Source organism: Apaloderma vittatum, unplaced genomic scaffold, assembly GCF_000703405.1.
Source record: "Apaloderma vittatum isolate BGI_N311 unplaced genomic scaffold, ASM70340v1 scaffold9911, whole genome shotgun sequence".
Taxonomy (NCBI): domain Eukaryota; kingdom Metazoa; phylum Chordata; class Aves; order Trogoniformes; family Trogonidae; genus Apaloderma; species Apaloderma vittatum.
Genome location: NW_009699588.1, coordinates 24,315 through 44,612, shown reverse-complemented (window position 1 = coordinate 44,612; position 20,298 = coordinate 24,315). Strand labels below are relative to the sequence as shown.

Here is a 20,298-nt window from a genome sequence, read left to right as displayed (position 1 = left end):
TCTCCGAGACACACACACCTACCGGGGGTCGCCGAGCTTGGCCCGTTGAGGTAAAATCCGGAAGTAAACTGATGTTTGGAAGAGGTTCATGAAATAAAAGCATCTCCCCTGCTCGCAGGTCGTCTGATGCCAGCCCGCAGCCCCCGCCTCGCTGGTCCCAGGGTCGGAAACGCGGCCTGGATGGGAGGAGGAGAAAGCAGGATGAGCCCGAATCGTCCGGTTTTGATGAAAACAAGTACAGGCCCTGTGACAGCAGGCTGGACAGGTAGGCAGTGCTTGCCGTAGAAACAACTCTCTCTGCTCTTTTGTTCCTCGGGAGCTGTTAACTGAGCATTGCGCGCAGTTCTCCAGGCCTTGATTATTTATAAATCACTCGCCGACCATAACTAGTTGGTCCTAAAGGAGGGAAAAGAATCTGGTGTAGTGTTCTTCTCCTGGAGTCACTTCTTAAGAACAAGCATTTTTTCATTCTAAGGTCTTGAATTTTGTTCTACCCCATTTCATGCAGTAACTCCATGAGCCAATGTTTGCTTGTGAATATAGGCTGTACCTACCATTGTGGTAAAATCGAACGAGAAGACAAAAACTCGAGTCTTACAAGTTGACTGTGTTAATATTTCTGAAGGCAGTACCGGGCAGTCTCGCAAAGTTCTGAGAGTGTCTACACATGTGTGGTGGGGTCCACTCCTGAGGTCTCTCCATCAGTGTGTTCATACTGCTGCTTGCTGCCTTCCTTAACATTTCAGTTTAGGGAAAGTATCTTATTTGATATCACTGTCTACATCTGAGCTATTCATGCCACAATTCCTTTAGTGCCTTTTGTTAGCGGGTAGGAGTTGTGGCCTGCAGCTTGGTTGGTGGAATCTGGAGTTCTAATCTAGAATGAGATGGGTTGTTCCCTGTAACTACCCGTTTTTCTTTGCTGATAACAAGCAGGAAAGACATTCGTCAGTGGCTCAAAATACAATATCTGGAGTAAATGTGATTAATTAAAGTTGTCCTCTTCCTGTGCTAAAACTACTTTTTTGTTTATGCCAGTTCAACATTGTTGAAATAAAATCAACATGGAGTCTGGGTCATATAACATTATTTGGTTGGGATAAGGGGATAGTTATAACCTTGGGGTTTTTCTGCCCCTCTGGCAGAATTTGAGCAGCATTTGCAGTAGTAGCACAGCACCAGAGCTTCTCACCAAGTGTGAAATGGCACGTGGGGATGAGAGTTTTGAGAAAGACGACCAAGATCAGTATGTCCAATTAATCAAAAGAAAGAGCTGTAGACCCTCCCATATACTCCCTGATTCTCTGTACGCAGCACAGGTACAGAATCAGACAAGTATAAAAACATGATGTGATGTTGAGGGAAAAGCTCAGGTGGTGGGACTAACCAAGTTCTAGGATTGTCATGTTCTGTGCCCTGGAAGAGCAATGATTGAATGTGGCCTGTATTTTCTGCAAAGTCAGGAATCAATATAAACAAATGCTAAAAATCCTTGGAAGTTGAACAGGTATTTACAGAGGGAACTGTACTATTTGCTATGGATTTTTAATTTTTCTGAGTTGGTAACCGGGTTTCATCTCAAAAGAACATTTAATTTGAATTCAGCAAAAAACTTCAAAGAAGTGCAAGCCAGTTTCTGAGCTGGGAGCAGTGAGGGAGCTGGAACTGGTTTTAGCGCAGATGGATCTAATTCCCTGACTTCAGGGGACTTCGTACAGAATCCTGTTAAGTCTCCAGAGCATTTCCAGATATACTGAAAATGCTCTGGTCTGCAGGATAGTGTTTTGAATTTGTACTTCAGAAAGACTGGTCATCAGGAGGACAGAAACTGGAATTTGTACTGCATGCAGGCAACTATTTTTCTCTGGCAAGAGATATAAGCTTATTCCCCTGCAACAGTCTGAATATCTGGCTACAGCAACAGTCTGAATATGGGCTACAGTAAAGTTGTTAAATGCCACTTTGCAAAGTCATAGCAAATTTCAGCTACTTTTGTGTGTGTGTCTTTGCTTTCTCTCTCTGCTAGAGATATTTTCACATAGAGAAACTCCTGGTGATGTCATATCATTTTAATTACTTACCTGTACAATTTAATTCTGTGTTCTGACTTTTGTCTCTTAGATAGTTAGTGAGTCTGCAATCATGAAAGAATAAATATTTGTTAACTCATTTAGTGGGGTGAAAATAAGTGAGTAAATGAGTAAATTTGGTATTTCACATACTGTTTTCTGAAGGACACCAGCTTAAAGTTAGTGAAAGTGTAGGCTAGGTTGCATACTAGAGTGGTGCATTTCTACAGATAGCTACATAAACTCTTCAAGAAAAAAATAAAATATAGAAAAACTACTACCCCCAAACCACAAAACCTCAAGGTGGAGCTTTCAGCTGATGCTTAATTTTACAATGATGATACTTTAATAGAACAATACAAGATTTTCACAGCCATTGTGAGTACTACAAAGGAATACATTAAATAGCTATCAAGCTGTGAATGGGGGAGATGGATGAGATGATTTCCCAGAAATACAGTAAAATAAAATTTTAATGTAGAGACTTTTTTTCTTTTTCCTTTATTTCTTTCTAGTTTCACAACACCAGAAGGCCCTGGACCCCTTTCCCGGTGTTCAGATTGGGGAACTGCAGTGGAAGAAGATGAAATGAGGACCAGTGTTAACAAAGAAATCGCAAGGTACCCGTGGGTGTTTAGGATGAAGTGGGGAAAGGAAGGGAAATAATAGTTGTCCTATAGAATAGATATTGACTTTTATTTTTAACTTCACCCTTGCAGTAAAATCAGACCAGCCTTAGCTTCTTGTCTGCTGCTTTTAGGTCAGCTTTGGCTTAAGTTGTGCAGAAATAACGTAGCGTACTCCCTGGAGAGCTGGTTTGTATCACTAAATATCTCTCTTTTGGAAGAACCTTTTAGACTGAGTTACTTTGAATGTCCTTTCACTAACTACTGCATATCACTGCTATAAAAATACTTGTTGGGAAAACATTTAGGAAAAGAAAGTCCTCAGATGTGTTGACACGTGGAAAAGACTCTCTAACTCGAGAAGTAATAAAGTAGATATGTTTTAATAAGCGAACTGGTGCACGGGGGATCTCTCCTCCAAAGACGTGCGCACCTGAACGATGCAGTTACCTTGGTTATATGCAGTGAAAGTTACATATTCATTAGACACCTATCCATATTCGTGAGCTATCCCGGAAAAGGCACTCAGTTCTGGTGGTTGGCTGTTCCTCCTCTTGACGCTTGCACAGGGCCTCCTGGTGGTCTTGGGCAGGGGTCTTCAGGGATGAAGGCCGTAGGTCTTCCTCACAATGAACTTTTTACCTTAGTCCCAAAACTAGTTGTTCTGGGCGCATTTCATAAGGTATCTTGTCCTCGAATTCCACAAGGGGCTTCGTCACCAGATGGTCCTTGTTAGACACCCTTATCACTAGTGTTCTTGTCAATTATTTTTGTTTTATGTTCTTTTACAACGAGTACTACACAGCCTCCATCCTGTCAGCCTTTGTTCTTTTACAGCTGGTGCTAGACAACTCCCCCTATCTTGTATACCCTAGGCCTCTGACTAACTGCCACCTAACGATCCTGAGAGATTGCTTCTCTCGGGATGCTTCTTCTATCAATTCTCCTTCACAGCTCACGGGATGCTACTCCCCCCATCAGTGTTGGTTTCTTTAGGGGAAAACTGAAGCATACGTTCTGTAGTGGAAAGGTATTTGTAATGTCTGGGATGACATAAAGACTACTGCTTAACTGAGAAGTAAAATCACATGTGAGCTGTGACAGTGCAGCTTTATATGTTCTCTTTGTGTAGGTATTTTCTTAATACTGATGTGAATTCTTACAGATACAGAAGAAAACTCCTGATAAATGAATTTTCAAGAGAAAGGAAGTCCTCCTCTGGAAGGTAGGTTAAATTTCTAGCTTAGCTGGTGAAAATTGTGACAATAGGTCTGAATTTTCACATGTACCAAGTTGCTTCTTAAAATGCTCAGTTTGAAATAGTTCATCTTAAGTCTTCTCTAAAACTGTAGTTCAGTAACACCCAAAATATTAATTTAAAAAGTTTTAACGTGTTTCTTTACAACCTTTTACACATAGCTTTGTTTGAGTGTCACTTGTTTTTTAGTAGTCCCAAATCTACAATGTTTTTTCTTTAGCTCTGATTCAAAGGAGTCCACTGTGACAGTAGAACTTGAAACAGATGAAGTGGTTCTGATGAGAAGACAGAAACAGATAAACTATGGAAAAAACACAATTGCATATGATAGATACATTAAAGAAGTTCCTAGGTAAGCTGCTTGAGCTTCTAGAAAACTAAACGTTTGATTTTAAGTCATACATTTTTTCTTTAGAAGCATGTTAAGGTGCTAAACCTGTTGTCTGAGACACATTCAAATAGCTTAATTTTTAGATGCCTTCTAAGACATTTTTTAACTGATGTGGATTGTGGGTTTTTTCTTAGTTAGCACACGAGGAATATCTCCAAACTTTCCAATCTGCAGAAATGAAAGTGGAAACTTTTGGTTGTGCTTGTCAGCTACAGGAAATGAAACTGCTTTTTGCAGTCAGTTTTCTCATTAGGAAACCAAAAGACAAACTGGATTACAGTTGCTTTGAAGTTTGGAATGGAGTTTTCACACGTATGAATGGCAACAATTTGGTTTTTTAATTTTACTCAAAGACAGAAAAATTAGAAAGTTCATGTGGAGCTCACAACTTTTCATTTGAATGCTGGAAATATGCAGCAGTCTTTTCTCATAAATAATAAAACTCAGAATTTGCTGTGTGTGTCACAGGCAATCAGTCTTAATATTTAAAACTGCATGTTACATATATGTGAAAAATGCTAATGAATTTTTCATGTCTAATATCTGAATAGATGCCATCGTATACCGGGAGTTCATCCTAGAACTCCGAATAAATTTAAGAAGTACAGCCGTAGGTCCTGGGACCAGCAAATTAAACTGTGGAAAGTTGCGTTGCATTCCTGGGATCCACCTACTGAGGAAGGATGTGATCTGCAAGAAATGTAAGTATACGTTATTCCAGATGCCGTTATAGAAATTGCTATATAAAATCTAATGTTTTTAAAAAAAAAAAAAGCAAAACCAAATACCACAAAAAACCCCACAACAAAAAACCCTTTCTGAGACAAGTCAGTGATTGCTGAATGTTTTCTGTAGTTACTTGTCTACACTTAGTGGTACTCAGCTTTCTGGATCGAGTTGGTGGGAGTAGGCTTTCCCAGTGTCCTTGCAAGGGACTAATTTGTGTCCACTGGGTGCAATCAGAGCTCATTCTGCAGTGCTCTGTACAACAGAATACCACACTGTTAAGGGAAGCTAATTCTTTCAGAGCAGCCTGCAGATTAATCTGCAGTAGCAGTGCTGGAGAGTTCTCACTAATTGGCAGTTCTCGCGAATATTGAGCTCAAAGCAATGCAGTGTGTGAGAACCGGCCTCAGTAGCCTTCTCGCTTGCTGGTTCACGAACAGTGGTGTATAAATTCTTGTTTACTGAGCAGAGAGGAGGAAAGGACGACTCTTAAAATCACCTCAAGGTACCATTAAATTAAAAGCATGGCCACAAGTGCTCACAGTCCAAGCTACTGTGCTCTTCTGCTCTAGAAGATGTAGAGTAATGCAACTAATTATTTTCCTCTATAGAAAGCAATAAAGCTGATCAGGGAACATCCGAAATAAAGCTGGGAGACTACAGAATGAAGGGGATTCATATGTAACTAGTTCTTCAGGAAACAATTTTGTGGTAATAGACCACTGTTTTTCAGTAACAGCAGTGCTGACTTTAAAACCAGTATGGATCTAAAAGCAAAGGTTTACTTCTAGCTTCCTTTAAACTTGTAATTGATAGGAGGAGCAGTTAGTACTTCAGCCTGAAGCCCACCCTATACATTGGTGTTGAAATACTAGTGTCTCTTCAGATGCTGGGGTCTAGTTCTGTGTATATATAGTGTGTATGTTAATATTTTTTTTATATATATATATATTTAAATCTTGTGTAGCTAAACTGATTGATGAAAACCTTGGGGTGGGGAAGAAGCTTTGATTTTTCCATAACATTTGTCATCATTTGTGTTGAGGCATTGAGTGTTGGTATTTGTCTTTGGCAAGTTGCAGTGTTTGATCTGAAGACTTAAATTTAGTCCTTGGCTCTTTTGGCTATGCTGAGTTGACGTGCTGTTCTGTTTGGTCTCTGCAGTTTGGCACCACTTCTCTATAATCTCTATAGGTCTCTTTGTTCTTGTTTGGTCATTGCTTTCAGAACTGCGCCTACAAAGTGCAACTTACTGCTATGTACTGAATTTCTTTTAAGCTCTATTCTTTTTAACTGTTTTACAGTAGTCCTGTTGATCTTGGTGAGATGGAGACCGAATCTGTTGGAAGCAGTTCTACTGAGTCTCAGACGAGCTGTCAAGATAATGATGTAAGCATATCTATCATTTGCATATATGCTTGTTAATATTTGGTCCACTACTTAAAATTAGATCCAGAGTAGCCTGAATACATGAGAAATTCCATAATGTGCTTTGCTTAGGGACTGCTTATAAAACTGAGTAATCTTTAAATTTAGACATTTTCCAAACTGTAGCCAGTATCTCTCTGTAGTCTGAGTTTTGAGAGTTAGAACTTATGTGTCCATCTCAGATATCTTATTCTTCATAGCCTGCAAAAGAAAATGTATCTGTCTTTTAAAGAACATTTATCTATTCAAAGCATGTCTGTTATGAGCTGTGACACACAGGGGAAATACCACTTTAGATTGCAATATCTGATGTTAAAATAGAATCATAGAATGGTTTGGGTTGGAAGGGACCTTAAATCTCATTTAGTTCCAACCCCCTGCCATGGGCAGGGATACCTTCCGCTAGACCATGTTACTCAAAGCCCTGTCCAGCCTGGCCTTGAACACTTCCAGGGAGGGGACATCCACAACCTCTCTGGGCTGACCATCTGTTCCAGTGTCTCACCACCCTCACAGTGAAGAATTTCTTCCTAACATCTAATCTAAATCTACCCTCTTGTAGTTTGAAACCATTAGCCTTTGTCCTGTCACTACACTCCCTGATAAAGAGCCCCTCCCCTTCTTTCCTGTAGGTCCCCTTCAGATACTGGAAGGCTGCTCTAAGGTCTCCCTGGAGTAATTTTCTTGGTACACTCAGACTTTTGGAAGTAGGCCCTTTTAAAGCATTTAGTATAGCTGTGTAGTAACCTTCAGTAAAGATCTAGTAATGTTTTTCTTACTGGATTTGTTTCTCTGATGAATCCTGAATCTGTATAACATGCTAATGTATGCATATATAGATCCTCAAAACATTTGCAAGAAATCTTAGAATGTGGTTGAATGGGTGAAAGACTTCACTTAAATCTATTGAATCTTAAGACTGGCCTGGGGTTTTTGTAAGCATCTCTAACAGGGTGGTCTAAACGAATTACAGAGTAATAAATTTTAACTAAGCCTGTATTTAACTGCTAATTATTAACTGACTTTGTATTCTAGGATACCTGTTCTGGCACTCCCACCAAAGTTAGACACGTTGACTATCAAGCAGAAGGTGAATTTGACTTGGAAGTGTGTTTGAGTGAATCGCTTAAAGATTTTGATACTGTGAGTTAAATGGTGTTGTGTAAACTATTTTAGAGGAAGTTTCTTTTTACATTTGAGAGGTTAGCTTGATTCATGAACTGTTTAATAATAAGAAAGCTTAAGCAAAGTTGAAGAATGTTCTCTAAGTTGTGGTTGGTCTACATTTTCTCTGGACCAAACATGTAAAAATACAAGTAAGTTGTGTGACTTATTTTTAACTCTTAATTTATGTATATCAGATTTTTTTTTTTTATATAAAACCTTTCAATAGAAGAACTGGCCAAAGGCAGTGCTATCCTCAAGTAATTAAAATAGTTCAGCAAGATCTTACTGATTTCCCTTCTCTCCACCCACTGTGTCCATAACTTCAGTTGTCCACCTGCAGATCCAAGAGCAAAGTTAGGGACATATTTCTGAGCATCTGTGCTTTTCCATCTGGCTCTTCTACAAGGATCTGACTTGAAGTAATACAAGTGGTAGCTGAACCATACTGCTGACTAGTACTAGTAAACCCATCTACTGCAGTTATTTACTGTAAGAGTACCTTTTAAAAACAAATTTTTTATTTGCAAAAATGTTTCAGAAACAATTGGAAATTGAATACTCTTTGGAAATTGGAATTTGATATGCTAAAGCCTAGGCATTAAGAAGCAGTAGCCTGAGTTTGAAATTTGTAAATAGTCATGAGTTGTTTATTAATACAGCAAAGAAAGCGATGTCTAGGGAAAGTCTTGGTTCTTTTTAATTTGCTGATTTTTCAATGTAAAACTGTTATATATTATAACACTGTACAGATTTGCTGCTGAAAGCAGTTAATGCTTCTGTTGCTTTTGTATGGGATGTTGCTGGAAAATAAATGGGATTGTGTTTACTTATGACTCTTCAACTTCATTTCCTACTAGTGATGTTCCGTGGATAACAAAATGCAGGAAAATACTCGAAGCCATGTATCTGTGAGTGACATTGATACTAGGCTAGGTTATGTCTTTTAGCATTAGAAACTTAGAAACTATTTGTGTGCAGGCCACTGGAGTGAATTTGAGACTCGGTTAAAATGTGTAAGCCTGTTGGTGACCTGCAGGCTCCTTAGAAGCAGTTTAGTTGAGTAGATGCCCATTAGTGTGTTAGAAGTTGTCAAGAAAAACTTCTAGAAGAGCTAGATGGGCACTTAAGTCATATTTACTATACAGAACCTTTTGTTAAAGTCACCTCACCTGGTTTTATCTCTAAAATGGAATTTCTGCTTGTTGGTGTTACAACATCTCAGGGTCATTGGAAGCACTTAAACTTTTCAACTCAACTGAGTATCCTAGCTGTGAGCAGTATTACAATCTATCTAATTTGTTAGGCATTCTTAAACACTATTTCAAGTCAGGGCTAGTTACTATTAGGGGTTTTGTTTTAATGGTTAATGCAGCTAATTTGACTTCTGTTACTGCTGAATGTTTTAAAGGTTAATAATGAGGAACATGAAGTCAAGAACAAAACCATTCATGTCTTAAAGATATAAATGGTTCATGCACCTGAACTTAAGTCTAGAATAAAGTGTTCGTGTTAAATGATGTGTTTCTACCCAGTGTGAAATGAGTAAGGCAAGATTTCTGTAGAAAACTACATTTTGTGTACCTGGAAGCTACTATTTTGCCAACTTGATTCTGTCTCCATAACCTTGAAATGCAGGTTGCTAGTTGACACCTAGATGTGTCACATTTTGCCTGTTACGAAGAGACACCAGGTCTTGTGCTGCTTATGCACTTGCTGCATTGAGTAGTGATACTCAAGCTATTTAGCTTGGTGTTATACCAGAATGGATATGCAGTGAATTAGGTGATCAGTGAACTGGTTTCTATCCATGCTGTTCTTACCATCAGGCTAGATTTAAAATTTTTTTTCACAAATTAGTAGCAGGAGTACAGCCAAGCTGTTTAAGATATCTTAAATGAACTTAAATCCTGAGGTATTGACAGATATATGTCATCTGCTCTCCTGGGTAACACAGGCCATAAAATACCACCTTAAATGATCCTGGAGTAAATCAGTAACTTTAATCCCTTAAACCAGAGAAGAGAACCAGAATGAGGTAGTACTGGAGTCCTTATGCTAGAAGAGAAACAATTAGATGAGATTTTTAAGGGGGTGGTGGTTGGTGGCATGTTATTCTGTTCCTGAGTATCAGAACAGCAAGTAGAATTACTTCTAGAAGTTTTTCTACGTCACTGTAGCTAGCCAAACAGGTCTGATCAGTGGAATATGCAGAAGATTGTTTAGAGGTTTCCAAAGGGTAAGGTTACTTACACCTGGTTTCTAAATAATGCATGTGGCCAGGGCAATCCCAAGCACAAATACAGGGAAGGGATTGAGAGCAGCCCTGCAGAGAAGGGCTTGGGAGTACTGGTGGATGAAAAGCTCGATGTGACCTGGCAATGTGCTCTTGCAGCCCAGAAAACCAACTGTGTGCTGGGCTGCATCAAGAGATCTGGCCAGCAGGTCAAGGGACGTGATTCTTGCCCTTTGCTCTGCTCTGGTGAGTCTCAACCTGCAGCGCTGTCTTCAGCTCTGGAGTCAGCGCAGGAAAGATGTGGAGCTGCTTGAGCAGGTCTAGAGGAGATCATGAAGTTGATGAGGGGGTTGGAGCAGCTTCCATATGAGGACAAGCTGAGAGAGTTAGGGCTGTTCAGGCTGCGAAGACCTTATAGTGGCCTTCCGGTACTTAAAGGGGGCTACAGGAAAGATGAGGAGGGACTTTCTATCAGGGAGTGTAGTGATAGGATGAGGGGTAACAGTTTCAAACTGAAAGAGAGTAGATTTAGATTAGATGTTAGAAAGAAGAGGAAGAAGTTCTGTGATGGTGGTGAGACACTGGAACAGGTTGCCCAGAGAAGGTGTGGATGCCCCTTCCCTGGAAATGTTTAAGGCCAGGTAGGAAGGGATTTTGAGCAACCTGATCTACTGGGAGGTGGCCCTGCCCATGACAGGGAAGTTGGAACTAAATGGGATTTAAGGTCCCTTCCAGCCCAAACCATTCTGTTATTCTATATTGAACCCAATAAGTATCCACTCAGATCATAGAATAGCCAGAGGAGATTCATAAGTTTCAGAGCTTATTGTACAAAAGGTTGTTACTCTATTAGCCTGAAAAATGTCTACGATGCTTTTACTAAGCTTTTTCCATAATTTCACAAAAGAATACTAATTCCAGAAAGCATCTGGGTGTGGTATCTGAGACTTAACATTGATCTTAATGAAAAGGTAATACATGAACAAATATTATTAAGCAAAACAAAAATCTCCAATCTTCAGTAATTTGTGTTCTCTCTGACAGTCCTTATGATTGTGATGTGTGTTCTTTGGAATCTGCACTGGAGCGGGAAACGTAGGAATCTGACTAAAAGATTCAGTTATGGGGAAATATGAGGAAAATTTTGTGAAGAACCCTAATACCTGTGCAGTGTAGAAAGACAGGAGGCAAACAACTGAGAGTAGTGCTTTTCTGTTCTAATGGGATGCAAAACAAATATTTCTACTTTGCCAAATGTCTTGAGATGCTTTTAAATTTCTGCCTCTAATGTGCTCTAGCTAGCTGACGGTTTACTTAATTCTGCTGGCTTTGTTAACGGCAAACCCAAGATGCTGTTCAGCTCTTCAGGTCTGTGCTGTTCAGCGTGCAAGCTTTCCCAGGAACCAGGTATGTCTTCTAAAACATCTCAGCCTAGAAATGTAACTGTTCATGTTTGTTAGCTGCTTGTGGCACAGGCTCAGATTTTTTTAATCTATCCTGAAGTAGTTTGGCGTCCTTAGTGGTGTCTTTAATCTTATGAATTATTCTCCTTTGCTTCAACTACTTTGAGAGCTTAGTTTTTATGGATTGCACTTAAAGAGAATGCTCATGTTGTCCAAGTTTGGATGTTTTTTTTTTAAAGGTACTGAACTGGAAAACTTTTTTTTTGCAATGGAATAAAGCCCTCTCGTGGTTAATTGTGGGATAACCTCATCCATTTACATTAATGCCTGGTAATAGACTAATCTTAGGGAAAAATAACATCCATATGTTTGGCCGTGCATAGTTTGCATACAGTGGAGTTTGCTTCAGATGGAGAGTTGGCAAATACTGCTGCCAAACTTTAGACTTATTAGGTTAAATCCCTTTAAAAATAAATATGAACAGGTTTTTATGTAGGCAGCAGAACCTGTCAACCCCGCTTTTTATAGTTCTGTGCCTTCTGTTTTATGTTTCTCTTACTCCCTTCACACCAAGTCTTGTCCTCTTTCAGCATCCTTCATGCCGTGCCTGGCTAACTGACAGCAGTCTTAGCTACGGCTAATTTAAAGCTCCATCTGTTTGGACTGAGTGGTTGGTGTACGTGCACTGATAGGATGGCAGGCAAAACGTTTTAAGAGTTAAGCTGTCCCAACTTTGGGCATTATTTGGGTCTCCCTTCGTTACTTAGCTGTTATCATGTAAAGCTTGAAGGCACGTATGTACCTCTTGTTAAATAGCTGGAAAGCTAGTTCAGCAATTAGAGGAGGCAGGACAAAAGTTTCGAAAATGACTTGACAGTACAAGGATTTAAACTCCTTTAAGGAATTCAGGCTAAAACTGTCTTTGTTCTGTGAATCCATTTTTAAGATGAAAATACCATTCTGATAACATTTTGTTTGTGTGTGTATTTAACAAAGTTATTTTCAGGATTATCTGCTTTGGTGTCTTACTAATGCAGGTAAAACCCCTGCTATAAAGGCAAGGCATATGTAGAGGAACTATGTTTGAGTAAGAATCTGTGGGAAAGTCTGCTGGGGGTTCGTGCATTTCTTTGTCAACACTGGGCTGGTAAAAGAGCCCTTCTGAAAGAATTTTAAATTTACTGGAAGCTCTTACTCTTGTGTTTTCTTCTTCTGAATGGTTTCTCAAAATATGAGAAGATTGGTTACTAACTGTAATAGCAAAATATTATGTAAATTACATTAATAGTTAAGAGATTGAAGTTACTTTGGGAAATGTCAAAAATCCATTTTATCTTCCAAGAAAACAGTGTATTCAGGATGTAGTGTATATACTTAAATTGATTAAGAGAGAAGGTGGTATTGCTGAGCAGAATTTACGCTGTACAGGCAGTATTTAATTTTGTGTCATCTGGGTAGCACCAAAATAAAAACATGCAAGGAATCAAGATCTAGTATCTGTCACTTCTGACCTCCACTGTATTTTTGGATCACCAGTGCTATTCATTCTCTGAGCCTTGCTGCTTACCTCTCTGGGATTATGTTTAAGCACAAGAGCAAACTAATTTATCCAAAAAGTGCTGATTCAAGAAAAAACTTAGTTTTAAGCAGAAAGTTGGGACTTACTTTGTGGGCTAACCTGGGCTTCAGCTGTCCGTGCTGGGAGCTTTCTATTCAAGTTTCTATTGAGAAAGTCCCTGGGAAGTACTGGAATGGCTCTAATTATCAGCAAAAACAACGTTCCCTTTTGTGTTTCTTTAGAAAAAGGGGCTTTTCCATTTCTACAGAAAAATGCTTTTGTTTTTAGAAATATGAGTGCGATATAGAGATGAAGACTTGCTACTGCTCTTGCAATCAGCTTTCATGTGCTGGAATCAAAGTAACTTTGCAGTACTGCAGAGGGCAGTGAACGTGCGTGTTTAATTACATGCGCACAAAGGAGATCTCAGAGTTGCTTTACATTTGTTGTAAGTGCCAGGAATCTAATTATACTTACTGATTCTGACCTTAGGAGCAACCCATAGTTCCAATAAAACCCCTTCAAGTCTGTCATCTTTCACTGTTCCTTCCATTTCCAATTTCACTTGATCTTAAGCCCATTATTACAGGGAATGGAAGAGAATAGTAACTTAACAGCAAACAGAGAAAAAGTGGACTTCAAGGGGGGAAAAAAGTGCTCTAGACAGATAGTACCAGCCTGTTTGCACTTAAAATCCGTAGCGCTGTGTAGTGGAAGTATCTGAAAATGGTTGATGCACTTTTTTTTTGCATTTGCAAAGAATAGAGAAAACTAATTTTTTTTCCGGAGGGTTTGAGATTTCCCAAGGAAAATTAATTTCAGGATTTTATCCACTGTTAACTATTTTCAGAAGATCCTTGAGTATTGAATCGACATTCTTTGACACTTGTAAGAATGCCTTTGTCACTTATACCCACTAAATTGTCAGTGCTCTAAAAGCATTGCCATCTGAATTAAAATTATACGCTGTAGTTGGAGTGTTCAGTGTGACATCAAAGCAGGGAATTAGCAGCAACTGAAAGGAGTGTGTGGGTAAGGTTATCCCTGTGGTGCACTGAGGAAAGGACACTGGAAGAAGTAACCAAGAGTCAGTCCGATCCAGAGACTGCTCTTAGCCTGAGTAGCTGAACATTGTATGCAGGGACATGGCAAAGCTATAATTAATACATGTATAGGGAAAAAAATGACATTTTGGTGGTATCTTGCACTTGAGCATTGATTTGGAATGAATAAAGACATTTTAAGCCAGCCAGGCTTATCTGGAAGTTATGTCTCAATATGCTGCTAGAATTTCTGGACCAATGTACTCCAAAGATAAGACTAGTAGGAAAATATATAGTGTTGACTAAAAAGAAAAAGGGCTGAAGATTCTAAATGCATTTGATACTAAATCTAGCAAACTGTTAATTCACCAGAATAATAAATTACATTTTTTCTGACATTTGGTCATAGAACTTTTTCCCCTTATTCTTATTGGACAAACTATATTGGCAGGAACAATGTTAGATCAAGTATGGCATAAAGTGTAAGGCACAGAGGTGAGGCTTCATCTGATTCTTAATTATTTTAATGGCATTCTGGCCATTCTTTAGAATATGTTGTAAAGGTGCGTTCTGACTTGCTCACTTTCTCTTCCCAATAGTAAATATAGATACATTAATTATTGGGGTGAAAATATTTTAATATGTATAGTAGAAAAATCTACTGAAATGTAGTGCTTTCAGTAGTAGTGGTTACCGTTATTTCTCTGAATAATAATCACGCCATAAATTAAGCACAACTTAATGAGGTTTCATTATTGAGAATTAAAAGGGTGGCTGGATGGAGTTACAGGCTTTGAAAAATCATAATCTGGGCTGGCTGACGTAGCTGAATATAAGCATGTGGTGAGCTCTTCAGGAAGTGGGCAAGCTTCTCATGATGTGGAAAATTGCTGCATACCAAACTTTTGGCTTTCATTAAAAAAGTGAAGATGTTACTCTGGGAAACTCCGATTCAGGTCCTTCTGTGCCTGCTGTGGGGAAGGCAGGTAAACCACGGACTCGCATCCCTGCGGGCTCTTCACTGTTCTTCAGTGAGGAACCAGAAAATATTCCCAAGGAACCTTCCTGTAAAAAGGTAATGAAATCTATGTTTTTTAGTTTTACATCAGCAAAGAAATTAATTTTGGATGGTTCCGAGGTGTTCCCTCTGAAAACTCCCAAACAAACCCAGCATGGATTTTCAAGCTGTGGTTCTCAAAGTTGAAATGGATTTGGACAGCATGAAGTAAGACATACTTTGTCTTCCAGCACAAATCTGTTTCACTATAACCACCAGTAGAATTCAGGCCCTTTGCTGGAATTCAGCATAAAGATATTTTTTCTCCAACATTAGTGCAGTATTTAAAAAAGTTAGGAAAACCCAGTGTATGCATACAGAACACAGAGACCTGAAAATATGACTTCTTTCATCAAAGAATGCTTTTTTTTTTTTGCTTTCATAGCCTCTCTTGGTTTGGTTTTGTGGCATTCATAAAAGAATAAAAGGAAGAACTTTTTAAAGATGTATTTTACAAATTAAAATGGATATTGATGGGGGAGAAAAACATGTTCTTGCAGGTTGAATAAGTACGCCTGGCTATTAACAACAAAGTAGACCCCTTGTGTGAACGTTGTTGTAAATCAACCAATAAAGCTGAGCACGGTGTTCTCCTTTCAGTGAGCTCTACTTTTCACGAGGATGCTGATGAGAAAGGGGTGATTCCTTTAAGAGCCAGATAGATTAAGTCAGGAAATTCATATCTCGCACACCAGGCAAAAAAATATGCTAGCAACTGCTGGGAAAATGACAACTGCAGTGTCTGATCGCTTGTCAAATCAATGAGGCTTTTCTCTCCTTTTGGTGAGAATTTATTTGCAGGGGTTGGTGAGCTGAGAAAATAAGATTCCTGACCTAATGGTCACCCCCATTGGTATCTCATTGTGGAAAATACTCTCTGCTGCAGTCCATTCAAGTGATTGGCAATGACAGCTTGGATGGATATTGTCAGTTGACAGGGCTTTGCAATCTCTCCGTTTTAAAAATGATGCGAAAGATCCCTTCCCCAGTGTGCAGTGCCACAAGTTGCGTTTATGAATGAATGGATGAATGCGTCCTTCTCTCCTGTCATCTGCAACAACAAAAAAATATTCCAATCCTACCCCTGAAATGAGATGCTAAGTTAATTCACACACATGCATTTAACACTCAAATGGTGCCTGAAGGCAAGCTAGGCAAGTCCTTCCTAACACCGTGGCTATATTTTTTTTTTTTGTAGTCATTAGGAATTTCATGGAAAATGTAAAACTGCCCATTCGATATGGAAAATCTCCATGAAAAATGTGAAATTCCAGTGTTTCCAGCGAGGTTTTGCTGACAGCTCATGCATGGAGAATAGCCTGAAAGACATGCATGCAATTAAGGGATCCATATAGCCGAGCTGGAGAGAACAACACAGGCAGTGGGGGATGTGGCCTTTGCTAGGGCCAGCTGGTGTCTGCTCCTGGACTCTCTGAGGGCACCAGACCATTGAGAGAAGTGAGGTGAAAGGGGAAAAAAAGAAAACACAGAAGCTTCAGAGAAAATGAACCAAGTCTGTCGGAGAAAATCCTGAAGCTCCTAGGTAACACTTGGCCTCCCCACGCCTCCCCCCGCCTAGATGCTCTCAGATGCAGTTTAGGGGGTGACAGAAGTTTCTTGGTTTTGCAAACCTGATAGAAACGATGCGAATATCAAATGTGCAGAGGTAGTGGGCAGCTTGGCCAGGGAGCCAGGTGCTAGGCTATGAAGATGAGAATGAATGATTCTGGAGGGAAAGCATTTAAATTTTACTCTGTAAGCAGGTCACACCACTGCTAGAAGTTGAGGATATACTTTTGCCCTGTCTTGGCATTTCTCTGCTATGTTTCTGAATGGTTTAGCCCTACCAGGAAAGGCTCAACTACTGCATTTATTCTCAAAGAGTGATTGCTGCACATCAGCTTGAAAAACCTTCTCATGTGTTATTGAACATGAGGGTAAAACTGGAGAGAGAACTGCAAAACCTCCTCTACTTTTCCCCCCATTTCCATTGCAATCCAACAGCGTGACGCTGCAGGTAGCTGACTCCTTGCCTATGGGTCATTTATCTGAGAAACTGCCGTCCACTGGCACCAGCCTGGCCCTCCAGCGCCTTTGCATTTGTCACCTTAGCTACTGATGTAACCAGCGTTGGAGCAAAATGGTTGAATAGTTAGCAAGCCAGAGGCTGCAGGTTTGCAGAGTGAACACTGAAGCCCATAGAAGTGCTTTGAAGCGTGTTTTGTTCCAAAAACCATCCCTGTAAAGTTGCTTACTGCCATTGCTCCTGTCTGACAGGGCAGGAATTTCTACCTGGTTTGACAGGGCAGGCAGGGAGATGGCTGCTCTGTGCAGCAGCGAGGTGTCGGCACACGGAAGCTTGCGGTGATCTGCACTCTTGGATGAGCCGTTCAGCAGAGTGCCGGGCACAGAAATGCTTGGACCCGAAGCTCCGACTCTCCTGCCACAATTCCTGATGCTGCTGGGTTGCCTGTCACTGGGGCATCTCTACTCTTTGCTCCTTGTGCCACGGAGACTAGAATTGTGTGATGCACCCGTCAGGCGCAATGTGAAGGAGCGTACTCCTGTGAAAGGAGTTGGGAATGAGCCCAGGCATAATGCCCTGACTCATCTTCCTCATTTGGGGGCTACTGTGCAGTTTTCTTGCAAAGCAGATAAGGCTTATCCATACTTCTTTGTTTGCAATGCTTAGGAAACACCTCTTGTATGCAACATTTGGGAGAGAAGGTAGGAAACGGAGTCACAAGAAAGGGGGAAAATGCAACATCGTTGGGTGTTACGTATGAATGTATAACAGAGGTCTGCTCTGCAGACAGGTCAGAAGACTTGGGGAAATGTGATTTCTGTGCTGCTTCTGAAGCATATATATTAAAGGGCAGTAAAACTGTGCAACCTCTGAAATACCATGGCAGAATAGTCTCAGATAGTTGCCTTCTCACAGCTGCACCATCAAAAGAATTACATTTAAATGTTTTGTTTAGAGTCTTCTCCCTCCCCCCTCCCTTCCCAAATCCCTGAGCACTCACTCCCACGCACACAGAACAAACCACGCAGCAAGAGCGTGAGGGTCCTATAGCGTGAGCTTTGCGATTGCGGAGAAAGGAGGTAAGAAGTGTTTGCTGTGCTCCAAGTCACTGTTGTTGTGATCTGAACAAAACTGTTTACTTGTTGATTTAATCAACTTTCTCCAGCAAAGCTTGGGCACCCTGTGAAGCAGCGGTGCTTTGTTTGTAGAGGTCTGTTTGCTTTACCGGGCTGCCTGCAGCACAGGGAAAAAGGGGACCTCCTTGTTAGACCCCGTTGGCTGGTATTGCAGTACAGCCGTTGTCTTTGTTCTGTGGAGTTGTTTACTTCCACCTCTTCTGGTTTTCAGCTCTGTTGCTGTTAGCATTCTTTTAAAGAGGGTCTCTTGCTTGGCCTGAGAATGAAAATCAGTTATGTGAGAGCGCAGAAGGGGAAAGCGCTTTGCAACATTAGGACAGAAGTTACGAGACCTACCAGGTATTTCTAGTAAAAGAGAATTATGCGCAATACGCGACAGCTATTTAAGGAGCAGATGCTGGTTGCTGGAGAGCTCCTTGGGGAAGAAAGTAAATCCAGACTTAAAACCCCCTTCTCTTTTACACAGCACTATGTCATTTAACGTGCTTGTCCTGCATTGCTGCTAGTCTGCAAGTGATAGAACGTGGCGTCTCTGCTAGGTCAGTAAATTCCTAGCAGAGAGTAGCATGCCTTTAACGTCAAATTCCTCACATTTTGAAAGGTGATGTCTTTTTTTGATTGCCATGGATATGTAGGACTCTGGCAAACTGTAGAATTGCCTCAGAGTTGTAGGTATTGTCAAGGATTTTGAGTGCATTCACATATAAAACCCATGGAATAAGGTGGTGGCTTATATATGAGTCAGCTGGGCCTTTATGAGGGTTTGGCTGTGGATTAGTGCATCTCATCAGCTGAGTGATATCGATAAACAACTTGGTGCTGTTTTGTATTTGTTCTCGTTTTGCTTGCTTCAAACCAGCTTCAAAAGGCAAAATTCGCTGTGCCTAAGGAAAACAGCAGCTCGCCAGTTCTGTAATATTAGTATTGCTTAAATACCTGATTTCTATTCTTCTATAGGGAAAAGGCAGAATTGTACCATCCAGGGCCAAACAATGAGAACAGGCGTATTTCCCTTCATCATTTACACGTAGATGTCTGGAACAGCACCAACACAAGACTAGTCTGGAGCAAAAGTTCTTTCACTCTGCAGATAAAAATAATTGTTCTCAGAATAAGTCACATATTCTGGGACAGAGCCTAGATTCTTCTATAAAAAAGGCGTTTTTGCTGTTGCTGCAATAGCAACAGCCACAAATAGTTCTATCCAGAACCAGTTGCACCAGCCAGGCCTTCTTCCCTTGGTTAGTGGGCAGAATGTGGGTGAAATGATAAGGAGTGCGTGGCAAATTGAAAATAAAAAATGATGCATTGTTCTATAATTCAGAGGCTCCACTTTCTGCATATGTGCCCTTCGTGCTGTCGTCTTCTCAGGGGAAAAAGATTCTCATTCTCTTAAAATGCTGGTGGTCACTCAACCATGGTGAATGTACTTGAATCTTAAGATTTATGATCACAATCCTGTTATCTGCAGTGTCAGGATGATTATCTCAGCAGTCCTACAGGATCAACCTAAAAATTGTTGGACAAGAAAATTATTTGTTGGGAATTACAGCAAGAAGATGATTTGGTCTGAATTTGAAACAGACATCGCTATTTGCAGTTGCTCTGGCTGTCCCCCCCATTTTTCCCATGCTGTCCAAACAAGATGAGATACAGGTTCTTGTTTCTTCTGTCAGCATGTCTAGGCAGACTGGAAGAAATAGTTTATATTCTCACTTATTTTCTTTATTTTACAGCATTGAGTGTGCAACAACCGCACCATATGTTAAATAAAATTGAAATATATTTTATATTCTATGTCCAAGGATTTAATCTCTTGTATTGGAGTGGGTATATTTAATAGTGCACACATAAAATACTAAGTGTGTAAATATCTGAAGAAAAGTGTTTCTTGAGCATCCGAAGCTTACCACTGCCTGAGTTCTAATCTCTTTAACCAAACAAAAGACAAGCCCAGTGACAAGTATGATTCCCATTTCAGTATAATTTCTTGAGGCCTCTGTCAACTTTCTGCAACACTTTCAAAGCAAATAGAAACTGATCTTCAGACTAACAGAGTATGAAAAATCATGAAGTTTCTCTGGCAAAAGGAGTATCACTTTTATACTTTTAAAAATAATTTCATTAAGATTTCTTCTCTAAGCATCCTCTCCCCTCAACTATGCCTAGATCTCATG

At 40.1% G+C, this 20,298-nt stretch overlaps 1 protein-coding gene across 1 annotated transcript; it reads left to right on the top strand.

The window, feature by feature from the left end:
* Positions 1-118: 118 nt before the first annotated feature.
* On the top strand, positions 119-8,078 carry SLBP (stem-loop binding protein; the record flags this gene model as incomplete). The annotated part of the gene is made up of 8 exons (XM_009878441.1): positions 119-265; positions 2,585-2,689; positions 3,861-3,920; positions 4,174-4,305; positions 4,896-5,045; positions 6,375-6,459; positions 7,534-7,641; positions 7,992-8,078. Coding segments are annotated over 8 exons (874 nt in total), but the record flags the coding sequence as incomplete, so codon positions are not given.
* Between the last annotated feature and the right edge of the window lie 12,220 nt (positions 8,079-20,298).